Raw genomic sequence first — 20,629 nt, 5'->3', positions numbered from 1 at the left:
CAGATGTAAGCCTGTTGGTGGAGGAAAGGTGGGAAATGGGACGACGCCCCACCCTCTTTCCTTGGTGAAGTAAGGGAAGGCCACGGTCTGATGTTTCAGGTACTCGTTTTAAGAGTTTCAGTCAGGCTGGAAAAACTGCAGGAAGATCCACATCATGAAAACACAAACACTGGATTATCAGACATGGTTCTGTTTTGAATGGCTTCCAACCCAAAGAACTTTCTGCCACCCTGCCCACCATGGCTGCCCAGGGAGGGTGGCCCAGGGACCAAGCTGATGTCTACGCCTAGGAATATCTCTGAGGAATCTTGGCCCTATGAGAGTGGGATGGCCCCACTCATGGCCTTTTATTTAGAAATGAGTGCGGCCATCAGAAGGATTGGTGAGAGATCCCACCGACTAGTGCCTACGAGAGATGGGCATAGCTCGGTTTCAGCCAGGTAGGCAAGAGACCTCCCTTCTTCATCCAATCTCCCCTCGACCGTTCCTCAGGGTGACTTTTATCCCCAGTGCTGGGACCTTACACTTCAGAAGCACCTAGCAGGATGACGGACCACAACTCTCAGGCTAACTGGTGACAAACTAAGAAGACACACTTCACCCCATCCCCTCATTTTTAGCACAACTGTGTGCAGAATTTAAAACTACCAGAGAGTCCTTGGTAGTCAGTCCAAGAAGTCTGGTTGGTATAACTCAAGTGAAATACAATCTTTCTCCCACTGAAAAGAAGGAAAAGTAGGTGGTGACAGCGCAGGTGACAAGCGCAGTTGGGAGTTTGGAAGTGTAGTTGGGGGGAGGAGGGGGACTAAAAGATTGCATTACAGCTCCTTTTTGAAAATTTCTTTATCACAGCACTCAACGCCACTTGAAAGGGTCTTCATTTATCTGAGGCTCTGGAGTGTTGATGTTTCTCCTGCACCTGCCAAGTCATTCCTGAAACTTACACTCTTTCTCCCAGCCAATGGAATCAATCTGTTAAAAACGGGAATGAGTCGACTTTGCAGTGCTTTGGTTCATGGAAGAAATAGTCATTCTTGGCAGAAAAGAAAAGAAAAAAAAAAACCCACTTGGTGAATAAGTACCAGGACAAAGACAATGTTTAGTCAAAGAACAGGGGAAATAAAGTACTCAATCTAGGGATAAGAATTTCTCCTTTCAGGGACAGCTGTTGTATGGTTGAACCAACATACATGGTAGCAGGATAAAAGGACACTGACAGATCAGTGTAAATCCATCATGGAGCCCATTCCCCCAGTGAAGAAATTGCCTTCAGGTGAAGCTCGGTGATTGGTCCAAGATCTATTAGGTGGTAAGTGGCCGAGCCAGGAATTGAAAGCAGATGTCCTGACTCCAAGCCCAGGGCTGCCTACTTAGCAAGCTACACGGCTGTCAGAAAGACTTTGTGATGCTAGCTGTTTGTATGCCTCTATCACTTCTGCTCATTCTTTCTTAGCCAAGCAAGCCACATATCCACGAGGCAGGGTGTATAAACCTGGAAGCGTAGTGAATAAACGGGAAGGATGATATGATCGATACCATTTCCTTCTGTCCTTTCGGACCAGCAGTGGTAGCAGCTGTTGCTAATCCCTAGATTACCTTACTGTCCTGCGTTGGTCTCTTCCACCCCTTGGGTCGCCAATCCCCTCCACTGGCACCTCTCTGTGTAAATATTCAAGAAGTTTCCCGCTTCTTAGTTAGGCCAACAGTGTCTGCCACATCCACATTTGAAAGCTTTCTGCATTTGAGGATGTCCTGGGCACAGAGAACAATGTGTGGTGGGGATTTTTTTTTAAGTAGTATATCTAAAAATACCATGTGCGTAATAATCATGATTGTGATCAAACTCATATCGGGTATAGTTTGGTTCCATTCTGAGTGACAGAAAATCCCAGCTGACAGTGGCGTAAACAAGAAAAAACTTTTTCTTGCACATAGACTATGCCTAGAAAGAAGAGACCCAAGGTTCTGATTTGGTAACTCTGGATTTATTGGGGACCCAGGATGATCCTACTTCATGCTCCAAAATAGAATGCAGCAATGATGGAATGTTCTGGAACTTAGTAGTTCAGATGGCAGCCTCCTGCCACCCCATCTTCCAATTATTTTGAAAGGGGCTAACTGCCTATATTAACTTCTTTTTTTTCTTTTTGGCTTAAAAAACATATAGACAGACCCAATTTCAATTGGCCAAAACTCCATACCTAACCACAGCTAGCCACAAAAGAAGCAAAGAAACACTAATCTTTATTCTGAGCAGCTATGTGTCCAGCTAAAAACAAAAAACAAAACAGGAGTTCAGTTATGAAAGAAGGAATAGAGGGACTAGACATCCAGGAAAAATCAGCAATTTCTGGCACTCCCCACAAACATTTTCATGAATTGGTAAATTTTGAGTAACTATTTCTGTATTCATAGGAGCTATAAACCCCAAAGAAGACAGCTATTTTTCCATTTGAATTTGAGAGGAAGAAGACAGCTATTTTTCCATTTGAATTTGAGAGGAAAGAACTTACTTTTCAGAACCCTGAAAGACATGTGATTAAAAAAGCTTGCTATCCTCTGAGTTATAAAAAGAAAGAAAGCAGCTAAATGACAAGTTGAAACAGAAATTTGCTACAAATGCTATTATACTGATATTCACTAAAACTCATGTAGTCAATGTTTATATCACACTTTTTTTTTAGAATTTACAATTACTCTCATTAAATCCTCACCCAAAATTTGTAGTCTGCTTTATCATCCTCATTTGATAAATGAGAAGGTTGAAATTTAAAGAATTTAAATGATTTTCCTGGGTTTAAAAACAATGGACTAAAATTAATGTCCTCCCAGTCCAGAGTTGAGGATCTGTCTTCTTCCGTCCCTCCAGCATGCTTCCTTTTGTGGAATTTCACAGAGCACACGTCTCCATGTTGGAAGCCGATGACAATGACTCCCATAAAATCTCTGGATGACATACAAGGACACTAGAGATCTGAGCTATGTGACCTGCATGAGTCACTGAAGAAAAGTTCCAGCCCTTTGTTGCAAAGTACTCCTTCTGTAAACGCAAGGGGATCATGCCAAAAGCTACATTTTGTTCTAAGTGAAATGTACAGGCAGTGAAGCATGGCGGCCAAGAATTCCGTCCATATGCTCTGCTTCCTGAAATACTTAGCCGCTACTGCTCATCATTCTGCCTCAGTTTCCAATACACTCCTAAGACTGCTAGACTTGTAGGTTGGGTACATTGGGTTTTTTAAAAACCCAAATTTAAAAAAAAAAAAAAGAAAAGAAAAACCACACCCATGTTTACTGGAGCATTCACAACAGCCAAGAGGTGTGATTGATGTATGAACGGATAAAGAAAATGTGGCACATACATACAATAATATATTATTCAGGCTTTAAAAAAGAAAATAAAAGGGGAGTCGGGGTGACTTAGTGGGTTATAGCCTCTACCTACAGCTTAGGTCATGATCTCAGGACCCTGGGATGGAGCCCTGAATAGGGGTCTCTGCTCAGCAGGGAGCCTGCTTCCTCTTCTCTCTCTCTCTCTGCCTGCCTCTCTGCCTACTGGTGATCTCTGTCTGTCAAATAAATAAATAAATAAATCTTTTAAAAAAATCTGTCACATGCTAAGACATGGCGGAACCTCAAGAACCCTATGCTAAGCCAGTCACAAATGGAAATAATACTGTGTGATCCAACTCATAGGAAGTAGCTCAAGTAATCAAAATCATTGAAACAGGAAATAGAAAGGCAGTGACCAAGCACTGGAGAGAGGTGGGAGGAGGAATTAGTTTTAATGGGTATAGAGTTTCAGTTTTGCAAGATGAGAAAGTTCTAGAGATCTGTTGCACAACAAGGTAAAATATACTTAACGCAACTGAGCTGTACACTTAAAAATGATTCAGATAATACATTTAATGTCATATGGGTTTGTTTGTTTGTTTTAACCACAATTTTTAAAAAAGAGAAAACAATTTACAACTAGTACACACGCATGTAAGAGGTAGGGTTGCGCAGGCCAGAAGCAGGATCCTGGCCTGGCAATCATTACACTGCTTAGAGATGCCAATCGAGTCTGTAACTGGGTAACTAAACCTTATCTTTTGGGCACACCATGCTTAATCAGATTGGAACTCAGCCACTGAGCTTTTCCAGCCTTTACAGCTAGATGGCATTAAATACTGCCAATGCAAATGTGCAGCGAGGACAGGGAAAGGAGGTCTGTTGAGACAGATTTTTGACTACTCACAGTGTACAACTACCACAGTGCTCTTTATACCAAAGGCACTGGATAAATATTTATATAGTTGAATTGATTGGACTCTAATAGTATCTGGTGTTGACTCTCTTTATTTGAAAGGTGTCCTCTTAAGAAACAACACACGCTGGCATGGAGTTCCCAGCTGTGGGCTTCCCGCTGGTCTCAACTCCACACCACTCCCCATGGGTGCATGCTGAGACTGCATCTCCAACTTCTGCTTTTCCTAGGAAGTGCCTCCTGGGTACATATTCCTGATTTTGTTTCTCTCCTCCAACTGGATTTGCAACCCTGCCGGTGTCTCCCTCTCCCTTTCCCCTCTGCCCTCCTAAACTCCATCTATTCTATACTTTTCCATTTGCTTTATCCCCTCTTTGTTTGGTGTTTTCAAACCTTGGACACAAAAACCCATTATATTCAGCACAAATCCAGGGATTCACGGGAACATAGTACTACCAGTTTTTAGCATCTCCATACAATGGCCAGTAAAAAGTTTGGATGACTAGGGGCGCCTGGGTGGCTCAGTGGGTTAAAGCCTCTGCCTTAGGCTCAGGTCATGATCCCAGGGTCCTGGGATTGAGCCCCACATGGGGCTCTCTGCTCAGCGGGGAGTCTGCTTCCTCCTCTCTCTCTGCCTGCGTGTGATCTCTGTCTGTCAAAAAAAAAAAAAAAAAAAAAAAAAGAGTTTTGATAACTAGGCTTCTATCCTAAATAAGGACCAATAAGTCATTCTTACCCTCCGATAGAAAAACAATGGTGATGGAAGCCTTAGTCTCAGAGGGGTTGCTTTTCAGGGAAAATCTGGCCCATCTTCCTATCACTAACAGTAATCTGAAAATATCCAAAAACAAGTTATCACTGTCAGACACACAAATTAGCACAAAGGCATATGAAGGCTTGAAACTTGATACCCGGGTTTTTTTTTTTTCTTGATTAAAATAGGAAGGACCACCCAAAATAACCTGCAGAACCTCTTTTTTTGCCCTAATAGTGCTTTATAATAATTCACTCCCCTGTGCAAGTTCTTCTGAAGGTGATAACTGAGGCTGAAGGGAAGGAAACCTATATTCTGGAAGATCTCCCCCAAGGGGGATCCCAAGACATAGCCAGAAACCAGACAAAGGCAGAAGAGCAACCTGGAGGCTGATTTCTGATTAGAAAGTTCTACCCCTGGCTCTATCCGCCCCCGCCTATAGGACCTGGGCTAAGCAGTTTAGTGACTCGCAAGCTCCGATCTATGTAAAGCTCTTAGCACAGTAATTCTTCATAAGATTTAAGGAAGTGGAAATAGTGAAAGCAACACAAAACACCTGCTCCTGCCTTGAAAGGGCAGGGGTTTGTTGTTGTTGTTGTTGTTGTTGTTGTTTTGAGAGGGCAGGTTTTAAAAGAATTTTGAAAAATCAGAACGAGCTATTGCGTAGCTGCAATTTACATTTACAACAGTGGGTGGCAGTAGTATCATATCTATGGAGCATGACATTGTCCCTAATTTTTTTTTTTGTTTGTTTTTTGTTTTTTGTTTTTTAAACTGCATTCCTTCTTAGCTTTCTTTTCCAGGAATAGCAGCATTCCCCCACCACACACACACACACACACACACACACACACACACCATCACCACCATCACCACCCCACCGTGATCTTTTAATTTTTGTTAGCCCCTTAGAGTTTCATAGGCTATTTGCCGTAGCACAGTAAATTATTTCTATTTTAAAACACAGACGAAAATTACCATGGGCTGACTTCATGAAATTTTAAAATTTATTTTGAAGTCTTGCGCTCTTTCTAATTCATTCCCTAAACTTGACTGTATTGTTCTACTACGGGCATTGAAACAAACATTTCGCCTCTGTGGACATCATTAATCCCAAGAAAGTTTCAAGCCCCTTTTCCTAGGATACCATATGATGTGTTTATGTAGAAGGAGTGTTTGAAGAAAAGATTTTGAGCATGGCAAGAAAACTACCAATGGTTCTGAAATCATCCCTCAATTGTTTGTTAGTTAATTCAGCGGTGATTATAATTGTGTGTGTTTTTTTCTGTTTAATTTTTAAATTTTTTGAATTGTTGTAAAGATTTATTTACTTATTTTAGTGGTGGGGCGGTGCAGAGGAAAAGAATCTCCCAAACAGACTCCCCACTGAGCATGAGCTGACTCAGGGTTGCATCCCACAGGATCATGACCTGAGCCCATACCAAGGGTGGGACACTTAACTGACTGAGCCACCCAGGCTCCCCTACAATTATATTTCCCAGTTCAGTTTGTGTTGCTCTCACAAACACCTTCGTGAATTTTATTTCTTATGCTGTTGCCACTCCAACTAAGTTCAGCCCAGCCTATAGCTACAATTGGGCCTTATTTGGATGCATCAGGCTTGAACTGTAACATGTGGCCCAGGGCTCCTTTGCATCACAGAGTTAGAGATTTTAGAGTTAACTCAGTCCCTAAGGGTAGGAGGCTCCCTCTGAGCCAACTGTAGGCAAACACAGGCTCAGTGCAAAATGTATTTGTGCAACCACACCCCAAAGTCTTGTTTGCAGCTGTAGTTCTGTGGTCTGAGCACAAAGGGTGGTGTTAGCAGAGATCGACAACAGGGGCAGGGCTGTCAGTTCACCCTGGGGTGGCAGGTGAACTCTGAGGGTCCTGCCAATGCTTCTTAGGGGAACAGGAGCACCAGCCTTGCAGAATTCAGAATGACATCCTACCAGTCACTGAAAGGCCCATTCTACCCTAAAAGAGCACACTACTGACAAAATAATAGCAATCGGGCTGACCCAGTTAAACTCTGTGACAAGTGAAACAATTTTGAAGCTAAATTCTCTTCTGTGTTTAAAGATGGGTTAAGTTTAAAGGGGGACTCTGAACTTTGTAGAAACTGAAATATCACACATTATATACAGTAGTAAATTTGGGGAAAGAATCCCATTGTTTGGTTTTTTTTTTGTTTTTATTGGGTCTTTTTTTTTTGCTTTGGTTTTTGTTTTTTGGGGTTTTTTGTTTATTTGTTTTTTGCTTTTGTTTTTGTTTTTGTTTTTTGGTCTGTTGAAGTCCCCTTACATGTACAGCAAAACAGGAGAAAAGACTTTAATATAGTATATGATAAAATTCTGATTTATTTGAAAATATTCATTGCTGATTCTGTTAGCCAGTTATATAATTGTCAGAAAATAACAATTTGGTCTCCATATTTCACATTTCCTTGCATTCGATACAGAGAGCAATCCTGAATTCTGCTCTAACCACTGTGTTGCAGGACCTCACTTCTAATTTCTGGTGAATGGGAATGCATGACAGTCAGCACTTAAGTGTTGTTTCTTAAGTACTTGTTTCCAACATACGTTCTTCATAAAATTGAGGATGCATGTCTTATTCTTAGTTTGCTAAGAGTTTGGATTGCAAGCAAATGTTAGTTTTTTTTATTTTGTTTTAATATTTTATTTATTTATTTGACAGACAGAGATCACAAGTAGGCAGAGAGGCAGGCAGAGAGAGAGGGAGGAAGCAGGCTCCCTGCTGAGCAGAGAGCCCCATGTGGGGCTCTATCCCAGGACCCTGAGATCATGACTTGGGCCAAAAGCAGAGGCTTTAACCCGCTGAGCCACCCAGGTGCCCCGCAAATGTTAGTTATAATCAAATGCCTTTTGTATATCTACCCACATGATTGCTATCCACACTGAATGCTTGATGCGATGCACTAATATTTCATTCTGAATCTCTATTAATCTCTGTATTTGTATTATATTTGCACAAATATCAATCTGTATTTTTTTTTCCCTCCCACATTTTAACAGGTTTTTCTGCCAGGGGGATGTTGTTTCATATGGTAAATCAGGAAGCATTCATTCCATCTTTTCCTATGGAAAAGTTCATACTACATCCTCAACTGATCTTTTCTTGGAATATACAAAAGTATTTGTCTTTATGGCTAGGCCTGCTACATTTTTTAGATATAATATTTTGACCACATTTTCTATGTCTTCTATGCTCTTTGGCTGCCTGAGGTTGTGTGTTTCTTGGCTCAATTTTGTTCATTTACATTCTCCCAGTGAATTCTGTTTGTGATTTTTTACTATTTACTAAGTAAGAACTATACGCATAATCTTACATAAATTTGCTTCTCTAACTCTGTAGTCCTATGTTCTTTTGTATTCCTAGTTTGCATATTTATGTTTTGTTTTGTTTTGATTTTTTAAGTAGGCGCCAGGCCAAGCGTGGAGCCCAACACAGGACTTGATCTCAGGACCCTGAGATCAAAACCTGATCTGAAATCAAGAATCACACACTTAACTGGACTGAGCCACCCAGGCACTCCTGTTTTTCTCTTATACTTGGCTGGACTCACTACAGGTCTATTTATTTTATTGGTACGCTTCTACTTAAAATGGCTCACAGAACATTAAGTAAAATACATGGCCGCTGGAATTTTCCTGTTGTTCACATTTTAGATGAATAGTAGTTTCCTGTCTTCAAAGAACTACTTAATCTGAAGAATTCTAACATTTGAACCCAGGCAATGAATTACAACAACAGATTCACAAATAGGAAGACTGAAGTCAGGAGAGGCCCTTTTGGCAAATTACAGGAGAAATCAAAACAGAAGTCCCAGAGCCAGGGCCGGCTTAGCACTTGAAGCGTGGGCCAAGCCCGGTTAACAAGGACGGACATTAGCAGTCTGATCATCTCTAAGTGGAGTTTGCCTCCACAAAGAACATAAGTGAGTTTACTTCTCCTAGAAGACCTTTTGCCTCTGTGGTATGAGTAGTTCCGAGAAATGAAGCCTGAGGCATGATTTTATGGAAGGGAAGGGCTTGTTTAAATAAGAGCATTATGCCACTGTAACGTGACTAAGAAACTAGGTAAGTAGAAAGCCCCAGGGCGCCCTACCCTGAAGTGGTTGAGCCAGGTGATCTCGGCAAAGTATGTAGACATACCTTGTTATCTTGAAAGAAGTGAGCTCGGGAATATTGCCCAAATAGGAGGCGAAATAATCTTGGGGGGAAGCCAGACCCTGTAGACTTTAGAATGCCATGCCCGAGATTGTAGACTTTAGAATGTTGTCTATAGGGGCGCCTGGATGGCTCAGTGGGTTAAAGCCTCTGCCTCCGGCTCAGGTCATGATCCCAGGGTCCTGGGATCAAGCCCCATGTGGGGCTCTCAGCTCAGCAGGGAGCCTGCTTCCTCCTCTCTCTCTGCCTGCCTCTCTGCCTACATGTGATCTCTGTCTGCCAAATAAATAAATAAAATCTTAAAAAAAATAAATAAATAAAGGGCTTGGCAATCACAGATTCACTTGATTCAAAGAACCGCTTTCAAAGGATCCCAATTTAAGATCTTGCCATCCCAATGAACAGTCCCTAAAACTTGGAGTTACTTGTCCTGGGACACTAAGTGTAGGTTCTCTCAAGAGAATAAAAAGACTGATATTCAAAAACATGAATTCTGAGGCCAAGAACAGTTAAAGACAGCGAATGGTGGTCTCAATCTTAGTGCGCTAATGAGTGTGAAAGCATTTCAGAATATTACTCATCTATATATCCAACGGTGATGAGAACAGGATATTGGAAAGGTATCCGCACCCCCATGTTCACTGCAGCATTATTCACAATAGCCGAGATACGGAAATAACCTATCAATGGATGAATGGGAAAAGAAAATGTGCTGGATTTATTTATGCACAGTGGAATATTATTCATCATGGAAATAGAAAGGGATCCTGCCATTTGCAAGAACATGGATGGATCCTGAGGGCATTATGCTAAGTGAAATAAGTCAGAGAAAGACCAGTACTGTATGGTCTCATGTATATGTGGAATCTAAAAAAAAAGTCAAACTTATTAAAATAGAGAGGAGATTGGTGGTTACCAGGGCCTAAGGGGAGGGGAATATGTTGGTCAAAGGGCACAAACTTCCAGTTATAAGGTGGATAGGTTCTGGAAGTCTAACACACATGTGATTATAGTTAACAATACTGTATTATGTATTTGAAAACTTCCTAAGAGTAAATCTTAAATGTTTTTACCACACACACAAGGTGGTATAAGTGACAGAGGTGGTCCTTATTGTGGTCCTTACCTCACAGTATAGAAGTGTATCAAATCATCATCACACTGCACACTTTAAACGCATGCAATTTGGGGCACCTGGGTGGCCCAGTGGGCAAAGCCTTTGCCTTTGGCTCAGGTCATGATCTCGGGGTCCTGAGATTGAGCCCCGCATCAGGCTCTCTGCTTAGTGGGGGCCTGCTTTCCGCACCCCCCCACCCCGCCGCCCGCCTCTCTGCCTACATGTGATCTCTGTCTGTCAAATAAATAAATAAAATCTTTTTTAAAAAACGCATGCAATTTGATATGTCATTATATTTCAGCAAAAAAATTTTTTTTAAAGTTCCTATCAGTCACTGGTTCTACAGCTTCAACACCCTTATTTATTTCCCTGCCAAGTCCCCCTTCCACTATTTCTGGAAAAGCCCAAAGGGTGTAACTCAGAATTCACAGCAATCTGCCGACTTTTTCTTTTCTTCTGCTCTGACCTTTGCCAGATGGTCTCATCAGTATCTACCTGGCTGTGCAAACTTTTTCATGGAGGATGTCACCTCTCTTGGCACCATGAACTGAGAAAACCCATCGTCGTTTCCACTAGGATACTCATGAGAGTGCCTCCCTCCATTCTTTTCCTGCTCAGCTTTACTGAGATATAATTAACATATAACACTGTGTAAGTCTAAGGTGTACAACATGTTGATTTGATACATTCATCTATTGCAAAATAATTAATCCCACAGCTATAGCTAACACCTTGATCACATCACATAATTACCATATGCTTTCCTATATAGTTCAGGTGAGAAAATTGAAGATCTACTCCCTTAGCAGCTTTCAAGGATATAATATAGTATTGTCAGCTATAATCACCATGCAAGATCCTCACAACTGGGGCACCTGGGTGGCTCAGTGGATTGAACCTCTGCCTTCGGCTCAGGTCATGATCTTAGGGTCCTGGGATCGAGCCCCACATCAGGCTCTCTGCTTGGCATGGGGTCTGCTTCCCCCCCTCTCTCTGCCTGCTTCTGTGTCTACTTGTGATTTCTCTCTCTGTCAAATAAATAAATAAAATCTTAAAAAAAAAAAAAAAAAAGATCCTCACAACTTATTCGTCTTCTAACTAGGGGAGTTTGCACCCTTTGACCAACTTCTCCTCACTTCTCCCAACCCCCAGACCCTGCCAACCACGAAACTTTCTATGAATCTGGCCTTTTTTAAGATTCCACCTTCAAGTGAGATTATACAGTATTTTTCTCGGACTTACTTCACTTAGCATAATGCCCTCAAGGTCATCCATATGCTATCACAAAAGTCTGTCTTTCTCATGGTGGAACAATGGTCTATTGTATGGACACACCACATCTTCTTTATCCATTCATCTTGGATGGACACTTTGTTGTTTCCATATCTTGGCTGTTACGAATAACAGTCTGAAAAATGTGCCTCCCCCGTCCACCTGAGGAAGTCTACTTGTTCCACTTGCTCGTCTGCTGTCTTACAAAGGCTTAGCTATGTTTTTTATTTATAGCTCCTATCATTCAGAATAGAGTTCAGAGGATCTAGGCCAAGAGACAATTCCCCCAAACAGATACTGTTTTCAGGAGTGCCCAAATCTCTAAAGCAACTTTTATTACCTGGAGTCATTCTCTTCCAACAACTTGTTTTCCAGGAGCTTCTCTCAAAGTCTTAATGTAGCAGACTTCTGGTGGAAAGGTCCTACACTGATGTCTCCCTTGTCACCCTGACTCTTCTCCTGGCGGCACCCCCAGCCTTTCCACTCACTTCAAAAGGTGGCGGTCATAGTTTTGAGCAGGGATTGGCCAACTATGGCCCTCGGGCCAACAACAACCCACAACCTGTTTTTGTACAGGCTTCACGTTGAGAATATTTTCTACATTTTTAAATGATTGAAAAAGTCAAAAATAGAATATTTCATAACATATGAAAATTATGAGATTCAAATTTTGCATCTACAAATAAAGTTTTATTGGAACACAGTCACACTTATTTGTTCACATATTGTCTATAGCTATTTTCCTGCTATAGTTACAGAGTGGAGCGGATGCAACAGAGACCAGATGGCCTGCAAAATTTAAAATATATGTATGGGCCCCTACAGCAACAGTTCACTGACTCCTGGTTTAGAACATGGACCCTGGAGCCAGTCTGCTCAGGGTTTGAATTTAGTTCCGCCGCTAACTCATCATGTGGGCAATAACTTAGATTGTTCTGGGCCATGCTTTCCACATTTGTAAGGGTGGGGGGCAATAGTTTGATTTACCTCATTAGGTTGTGTGGGGATTAAACAAGTTGATTTAGAATAGTGCCAGGCACAGGCCATGAATATTATTATTGCTACACTACAGCTGGCGACCACGGAAAATCTATCTGGTGTTAAATAAAAATTCTGGATCCAATATGTGTTTCTTAACTGACCATGAAGTAATGGGAAGATAAATGTGCTGACTATGACAGTCACCTAAACAATATAGTCACAGTGTCACTGTTACCAAAGATTGCAGAATGAAGCTTCACTCTTGTCACAAGGTTAAATTTGTGCATTTAACTTCTTGTTTACCTCTATCATCCAGGAATCTCAGCGACCAAGAAGTTTTCTTTTTTTTATTTTATTTTGAAGAAGGTTGAATAAAACTTTTCATTTAAAAAAATTTATTTTTTAAATTTGTCAGAGAGAGACACAGAGACAGCACAAGCAGGGGGAGTGGCAGGCGCAAGGCACCTAGTGTGGGATTCCTATCCAGGACCCTGGGATCAAGACCTGAGCCAAAGGCATATACTTAACCTACTGAGTCACCCAGGTATCCCAAAACTTTCCCTTTTTCAATGTTTGATGTCATTTTTCCATGTAAAATATAATTTTATATATTGGCATGTACAAATTAATTATTTTGACATATACAAATTAATTATTTTGACTTATGCTTACACCATAATTTTTCCACATTGCTTCTTAGTTTCTACCTCCTCTTGTTTTAAAGAATTTAAGGAAGACAAATTTTCAACACATATAGGAACTTTTCAAGATACACGTATGAGTAAAGTTTTGAAAACTCCAATGGTTTTCATTGTTTCTCACATGAATATCCAATTTTCATCAAACTAATGACTTTGAATTGCTCATGTCATCAGCTTCTCCCAAAGGTGATCTTGAAGCACATTTCGGTCTTTACAGCAACGAGCATTCTAGAAACAAAACTACAAGCTTTCTGCTGTGTGAATAGGATGAAAGTGCTTCCCAAGCTTAAATCACACAACAATGGGGATGATGCTATGACTTGCTTTAGAGCGCCGACCATCATCTCCCACTCATCAGAGAAGCAGAACCTACAATATCACATGGCAGAAGCACAAACAGACCCCAAAATGCTCACCAGACAAATCATTTGGGGGGTGGGGCAGAGAGTGGATAGTGATGTGAGTTTGTAGGGTACATTAAAAAAAAGTGCTTCTAGGGGTGTGGAGGTCAGTTTCTTTGTCCCCTTTAGCTCACAGGTCCCAAATGACAATGCATCACCCTGTGCTCCACCTACATACAACCACCTTGTCCTAAAGCATTTGCCCTTAGAAGACCGTAAAGTGGTGGTTAGAGCCGATTATGCTTTTCCCTTTTTTTTGGCGGGGTGGGAATTCTAGCAAATACACTCATTCATACATAGGCTCAAAGAATGAGCCTCTTCTATCTAGGAAGACAAAAAAGAGACACTTTTTTAAGCAGAATCCATAGCTTCTTTCAGAGAAGCAATCTAGTCAGCCAGATGTGGCAAAATAAACCTGGTAATCAATGGAGGAAGTGAAGGCTCTTGCCAGTTATCCCCACATTTGTCTTTCTCTTAGTCATTGTAAAGGATAGTCACAATTTTCATGTCAAACTGGCCTCCAAATTAATTTATCCTCATTTCTTTCTCCAAAGCACACTTTCTCCAAGGCATACTCTCAAGCAGAGTATGCTAATGCCGGCGGGTGCATAAATGTGTTTGTATTTGTGTAGGTTTTGAAGTCTGAATATCTCTGGTTGTGGAATATGCTTACTGTTTCTTCTGAAAAGAAATCAGCCGGAAGTGAAATGATATTTCTGGGAATCACACTCTTATTACACCTACCCATCTGGTTGACTCTCTAATTTTAAAGCCTAATTTTAATAAAAGACATTGAATAGCTCTGCTTTTATGATTTAAATGGACTTTCAAATTTGGATTTAACCATCTGATATAACAAAGTGGGTGGGCTTCAGGCTTCAGAGGAAAAAGAATAAACATACTGAAAGTCGTAATTAAAATTTTCCGTTTGCCTCCAACCCTCTTAATGCAACCATTGTCAAACCTGAGATATCCAATGCCCAAATTCAAACCTCAAGTGTTGCAAAATGTGGTAGGGGGTGGCAGCTGAAAACATTCCAGAAAAGGCAGCCGAAATGATTTTGGTAGAAATCCAGATCCACTTAATGAGCACGAACACTCTGATGTATTAAATTCAGAATATAACAGTGGTTAGAGAACATCGGTGAAACAATTTCCTTGAACAGAGGTGATTAAAATAACTTTGTGAAGGTCCCATTCTATAATGCAAATGCTTCAGCTCCTAATGGTCCACCTGTAGGCATCACTGACTGAGAAAGGTATGACAAGGTAAGCCATAAAGAAGTAAGAGGGCAAAACTTCAGTATGGGACAATTTGGATGTATTTACCAGTTGCTCAAGCCCTCAGCCTTAGAGTCATCCTTGACCCATCTATCACACCCAGGGACAAGATCCAAGCTCTCTGGGGCCTGAAGCATATAGGGTAAAGATCTTAAGAAAACACACACACAAACACAACAAACTTTTTTTCTTTGCAAATTTTCCAGAAACATAAGCTAATGAAAATGTCCAGAAGCCTCACAGTAAATTCCCCTCAGTGCACACAGCACTCCTGTTGGTTCTGCCTTCAGTGTATGCTAAGAATCCAACCTCTTTTCAATCTCTCCCCTACCATCCTGGACCCAACTATTTTCATTTCTTGCTTGAACTACTAAAATATTCCTGTGTCTTCCCTTGGGCCTCTATAATCTGTTCTTCCCACAGGCAAGCAAATTAGATTGTGTCCTAGGTTGGCTCAAAACCCTTCAACCTTTTGTTGTAACATATAAGTCCTTATTACTCCTTTCAGGGTCCTGCTCTATCCGGCCACCCTATGCCTCTTGGACCAAACTTGGTCCTTACTGACCTCTTACCAACCAGGATTTCTTATTGTTTTAAGAACATGTTAAACATGCCTCCAGGCCTCTGCATTTGTCGTTCCTGAAGTTCAGAATACTTTCCCCTGGAATCCATACTTCCTTCTAGTCTATCTTCAATGTCACCTTCGCTCAATATAAAACAGCAGATTCTACCCCTCACCCCCAATCCTATCCTCCCTGCTTGGGATTTTTCTCTACATGCTTAGCCTCATGTGGCAGTATCTTTGTTTTGTTTTACTCTCCTCTTCCGGACTGTAGGCTCTATGAGGGTAGGGGTTTTACTGTATTCATTGCTGTGAACCATTCTTAGGATAGTGCCTGAAACCCAACAGGCACATACCTAATGTTTGTGGGAAGAAGAAGAGATTATCTAGCCTGGAAACTAGGTTAATCATGATATCATTGGCAGAGAAAGAAAAATTATTTTCAGGGAGATGGTGGAATGCCTTCATGCCTTCCTGATGTTGAGTCTAAAGTGACAGATTCTTAAATGATCACTACACTCTGTGAATAAATGCCTATTTTTGATGGAGAAGAAAGTAAGGAGTTAACTCACCTAGAACAGGACTTTTTTGTTTTGTTTTAAATTTCAGATCTGGTTTTGCAAAAGTTACCAAACTTACAATGCACTAATTCTCCAATCAAGTTTCATTCTCTTCTACTACGTGTAAATTTTATCTTTCTTTCATGTTCCAAACAGGCAAGGAAAATGTCATAGGCTGCAAGGATAAAACAAGTTGTTTCAAGAGGTGTTTTCTCAAACCCTCAACATAAATGGGCTGGTCATTTACTCTGAGATTTTACTTCTGTGGGTCGTTAGGTAGCAAAACGTCCCTCCCCCTTTCTCTACCCCCCAACTCAGGTGTCTCTAATCCCACCGTCATTCCCGAGGTCTCTCCTGGAGGAAGTGAGATCCGGAAGGGTTTCCAGAGGGCTCCAGGAGAAGCCTTCTTCAGTTCAAAGGAGCGAGTCCCTGCGTTTGGCTGTTGGTCAAAACTACACAGGCAGCGAAGGAGAGAGAGGACTCGGGTGTGCCCCGTCCCCCATTCAGGCTGCAGGTCTCTTGGAAATGGGGGGGTCCTAGGGGAGAACTTTTCCCTCGAGCATAAGGGTCCGCATTTCTCCAGCTGGGGAGGAGTGCCGGTGTTTGGGAGGGGGGTACAGAATTTCCAAGTTAAGGCTCTCTGAAGAATTTTTCCCAACTGAGCTCCCCTAGGAAACTGACGCTTCTGCAGAGCACGTCTCCCTCGCATCGGGTCTCTATTTACCCGGAGACGGATGAGCCCGCTTTGAAAGCTATACACGGTGGCCCGGGGAGATCATGTCAGCCCCGGAGTCTGGCTTCCGGCTCTCTCGGTGTCAGTTAAAGCTCTAGGGGGTGAACGCCGTAGTCAACTGCTCATTCATTCAACAAATATTTATTGAGCGCCGCTGAGTGCCAGACACTGGGGGTGTCCCGGGCCGAGAAGCAACTTATGAATTTATGCTCGTTCCCCCAGAGGCGCGGCGCGCAGTGGGCGCGACCCCGCAGTCCTTGCCCACCCGCGGCCCGCAGCCCGCCTGGGTGTGCCCCGCGCCTCCAGCGCGGCCCTCCCGACGCCCCCCGGGATCCAACCTCGAGGGTTTAATCCGGGTGAGGAAGACAGTGCGGGGGAGGGGGGAACGCCAAACACTAAATGGAAAAAACCTGAGCCGAAGCGGCTCCCGGGAAGTGCGCGAGGCGGAGCCGGCAGAGCGCAGAGCCCCAGGGCGGGCGGGAGAGGCCGGGCGCCCGCGGGTCGGGGCGCGGAGGCGGCCCCGGCGGGCGGAGGGCGCGGCCGGCGGGAGGGGCCGGGGCGGCGCCGGGAGGGGCGCGCACGGCGGCGCGGCCGCCCGGCCCAGCAGGTGACCGCGGGCCGGGGCCGAGCCGGAGCGAATCCCGTGCGGGCGGCGCGACTGGGAGACGGCTCTCGGGGTCCGCGAAGTTTGCCGGAACATGGCGGAGGAGCCCGGGGCGCGCGGGAGCGCGGCGCGGCGGCGGCCGGGGCCCCAGGAGCTGTAGCCGCCGCAGCCGCAGCCGCTGCCGCCGCGGGGCGAGGTCGCCGCCATGGCCCGCTGGATCCCGACCAAGAGGCAGAAGTACGGGGTTGGTGAGTGCTCGCCCCACCCCGCCCGCGCCCGGCTGCCGCGAAGTTCGCGGGAGCGGCCCTGGCTTGCGCAAAGTTGGGCGGCGGACGCCGGGCCACTGGGTACCCGCGCTGCCCGGTACCGGGTTCGGCTCCCGCTGCCCTCGCAGGCGCAGTCGGGGCTCAGCTACCCCGGCGACAGTTCCCGGTTGGGGACGTCCCTCCCGGTTTGGGGAATCCGAGGGGCTGAAAGTGCACTCGGGCTCCGGGACTGGTCACCCGGCTCCCGAACCGGCGCTCTGCACGATGGAAACGTCAAAAGACGAGCGCTTGCCTGCTATTCATTTGGGGGCACCGCGCCCGGGTGCTCGCCTTTCTCCTCCGCATCTTTGTGGTTTCATTGAGTGGTTTGTAATTCGGCCGCCGTCGGCCGAATGCGGGTGCCGCCCGGGGACCCAGGGCTTTCTGCCTTCCTTCTTCCTGGGTTCTCTCTGAGGTCCCAAAGTGAGGGTTTGGGGGTGGAATGCCGCCCGCCCCCCTTTCCTCCCAGGGACTGGGACTCTGCTAACAGTTGTAAACTGAATGGGAAACTGAAATCGTGGGGTGGGGGTGATGGAAGAGACAGGAAGTGTGTGACCAGGCAGCGGGGGGTGAGTACTGGTTGTGCAGACACGCTCGTCCCTAAGGGACCGTGCATGAAGACAGACGGTGTTAAGACTGCCTTCCGAGCCCCTAGTTTCATCGTGGGATAACATGAGGATGTTTTGTTAAGAAAGCTGTGACAGGTCCTGCCCAGGCACTTGGCATTCCTAACAGCGGTCCTGGAGGAGCCCCCACCACCCGCGGAGGGATTGCTTTTGTGTTGTTTTGGACCCAAAACACTGGCTGTGCCTGCTTTTGACCCAGGGGAAAAACCGTGGTCCTTGCACCTTGTATCCAGGAGTGAGGTTGCTGAGGTCTCGTGGGAAGACTGCCATTAGTCGGTAGATTACAGGGCAAGTAGATTTCCGAGCACTTCCCTAGAATAAACACAGTTGTGTGTGTTGAGAATTTTATCACTTCCTGTCAGGTTCATTCATTTGGGCTATTTGTAATTTAATCTTTTACTTTCGTCCCTTCCCCGCCCCCATTTCCCCCTCACTGCTTCAGTTAGTAGGGAGTGGTCCCTGGACCTCTTATGTGCTTCTGCGTTTTCTGACCATGAAGTCCTTTGCAGAGATACTCTTAAACGTCCTCTAGTGCTTTTCAACTCTGTAACCAGGAGTCAGTTTAAAAAAACCAACAACCAAACCCTTTCATATTTACTATAGTATTCTTAATTGTTACCCTTTATATATGTATATAAGTGTATATAATACTATATATTGTATATACATAATTCTTGTTTTCCCTCTATTTTAAAAAAAACACACAACTTGTTTCCTCTTACATTTTACTTAGAATCTTTGCACTTTCCTGTGGTTCCAACTCAGAAATGAGTAGGTCATTCTTCTGCTCCAGACCACCTTGTCATAATTTGGTCATGAGGCTTTAGCATGGCAGGTTCCAGTAAGTAGCCAGTAGTTATGGAGGGGAAATGGTCTCATAAGATAGAGGGAATTCGTTTCTTTATATTTGAGTGTTATAGAGTACTACTAAATTAAGGCATATTTAGGGACGCCTGGGTGGCTCAGTTGGTTGGACGACTGCCTTCGGCTCAGGTCATGATCCTGGAGTCCCGGGATCGAATCCCGCATTGGGCTTCCAGCTCCATGGGGAGTCTGCTTCTCTCTCTGACCTTCTCCTCGTTCATGCTCTCTCTCACTGTCTCTCTCTCAAGTAAATTAAAAAAAAAAAAATCTTAAAAAAAAATTAAGGTATATTTAGCGATGCCTAATCATTAATTACTACTTACAAAGTTATCAATTTTAATTTTAACAGGATCCAAAACAATTTATGACTTTCATGTAGGCCCCCCCATATGGGGTTTTTTGTTTGCTTTAAATATTTTATTTATTTATTTGACAGAGATCACAAGTAGGCAAAGAGGCAAAGATTGAGGAAGAAGCAGACTCCCTGCTGGACAGAGAGCCTGATGCGGGGCTCTATCCCAGGATTCTGGGATCATGACCTGAGCCGAAGGCAGAGGCTTTAACCCACTGAGCCACCCAGCCGCCCCCGCCCCATGGTTTTAATGCCATTGTCACAGGAGCAAGTATGACATGTTTTCTTTCTAATACACTTTCCCCCCCTGTTCTGGGATCAGATTACCTGGTTATTTATCATCAGCCAAGAAAGTATTTGAGTTGCATTTCCAGGGCATAGGTGGTAGCAAAATTACCCAAGGATATAATTTGGCACACTTATTTTACTAGACACAATGGATTCTGATTAATCTTGGCTTGACAAAAGGACCCACTGTTAGGACAGATTAGCCTCAGAGATAAATCACCATTGTTTATTCCTAAAACTCACTGTTGTTCATAACACCTCCCTCCTTGGAAGCCTTCCGTGGCCTACAGGGTAAAGTCTAAATTGAGCCCAGCTTTCAAGGTTATGATAATCTGGTTCAACCTGTCTCCACCAGCCTTATCTCTCCTGGCGTCTTTCGTGAACTCACTAGTGCAGACACTGCCCTTCTTTGCTCTTGTGCAATATTCAATGGAGAGGCTCTCCTTTGGGACTTTGCTCCCTTGTGCCTGTCCCCTGCCCGGAGTACCCTCCCACGCCTGCATCTTCCCGAATCCGGCCTTTTCCTCAGGGCTCAAATCCATTTCCATTGCTTCCCCAGATCGGGTATGAACCAGACCTTCCCAAACACTACAATCACTACATTGTGCCATCCTTTGTTACTTATCCTTTTATCCTTGGGTTCACTGAATCAGAAGGTTATGGTTCTGTATCCCTGTCACAATACCAGGTATAGAGCATATATTCAGTAACTGCTTATTCGTGGCGTTGAGGTGACATTGTAACTCCCTAACCTAATTTATATGATGATTTAATGCAGTTCCTCTC

At 43.8% G+C, this 20,629-nt stretch overlaps 1 protein-coding gene across 3 annotated transcripts in view; it reads left to right on the top strand.

Moving 5' to 3' along the window:
• The first annotated feature begins 17,356 nt into the window (after positions 1-17,356).
• Positions 17,357-20,629, top strand: part of DOCK5 (dedicator of cytokinesis 5) — a 212,618-nt gene continuing 209,345 nt past the window's right edge. Inside the window, exon 1 of one of the 3 annotated variants that reach the window (XM_059177769.1) lies at positions 17,357-17,656. In XM_059177769.1, coding sequence (XP_059033752.1) covers positions 17,614-17,656 — 43 coding nt within the window. In that variant the 5' untranslated portion in view covers positions 17,357-17,613. The remainder of the gene's footprint in view (positions 17,657-20,629) is intronic. The other 2 variants (XM_059177750.1, XM_059177759.1) reach the window with 2 other exon arrangements.

The sequence above is a fragment of the Mustela lutreola genome, chromosome 1, assembly GCF_030435805.1.
Source record: "Mustela lutreola isolate mMusLut2 chromosome 1, mMusLut2.pri, whole genome shotgun sequence".
In the NCBI taxonomy this organism is placed as follows: Eukaryota; Metazoa; Chordata; class Mammalia; order Carnivora; family Mustelidae; genus Mustela; species Mustela lutreola.
This window is presented reverse-complemented; position numbering and strand designations above follow the sequence as displayed.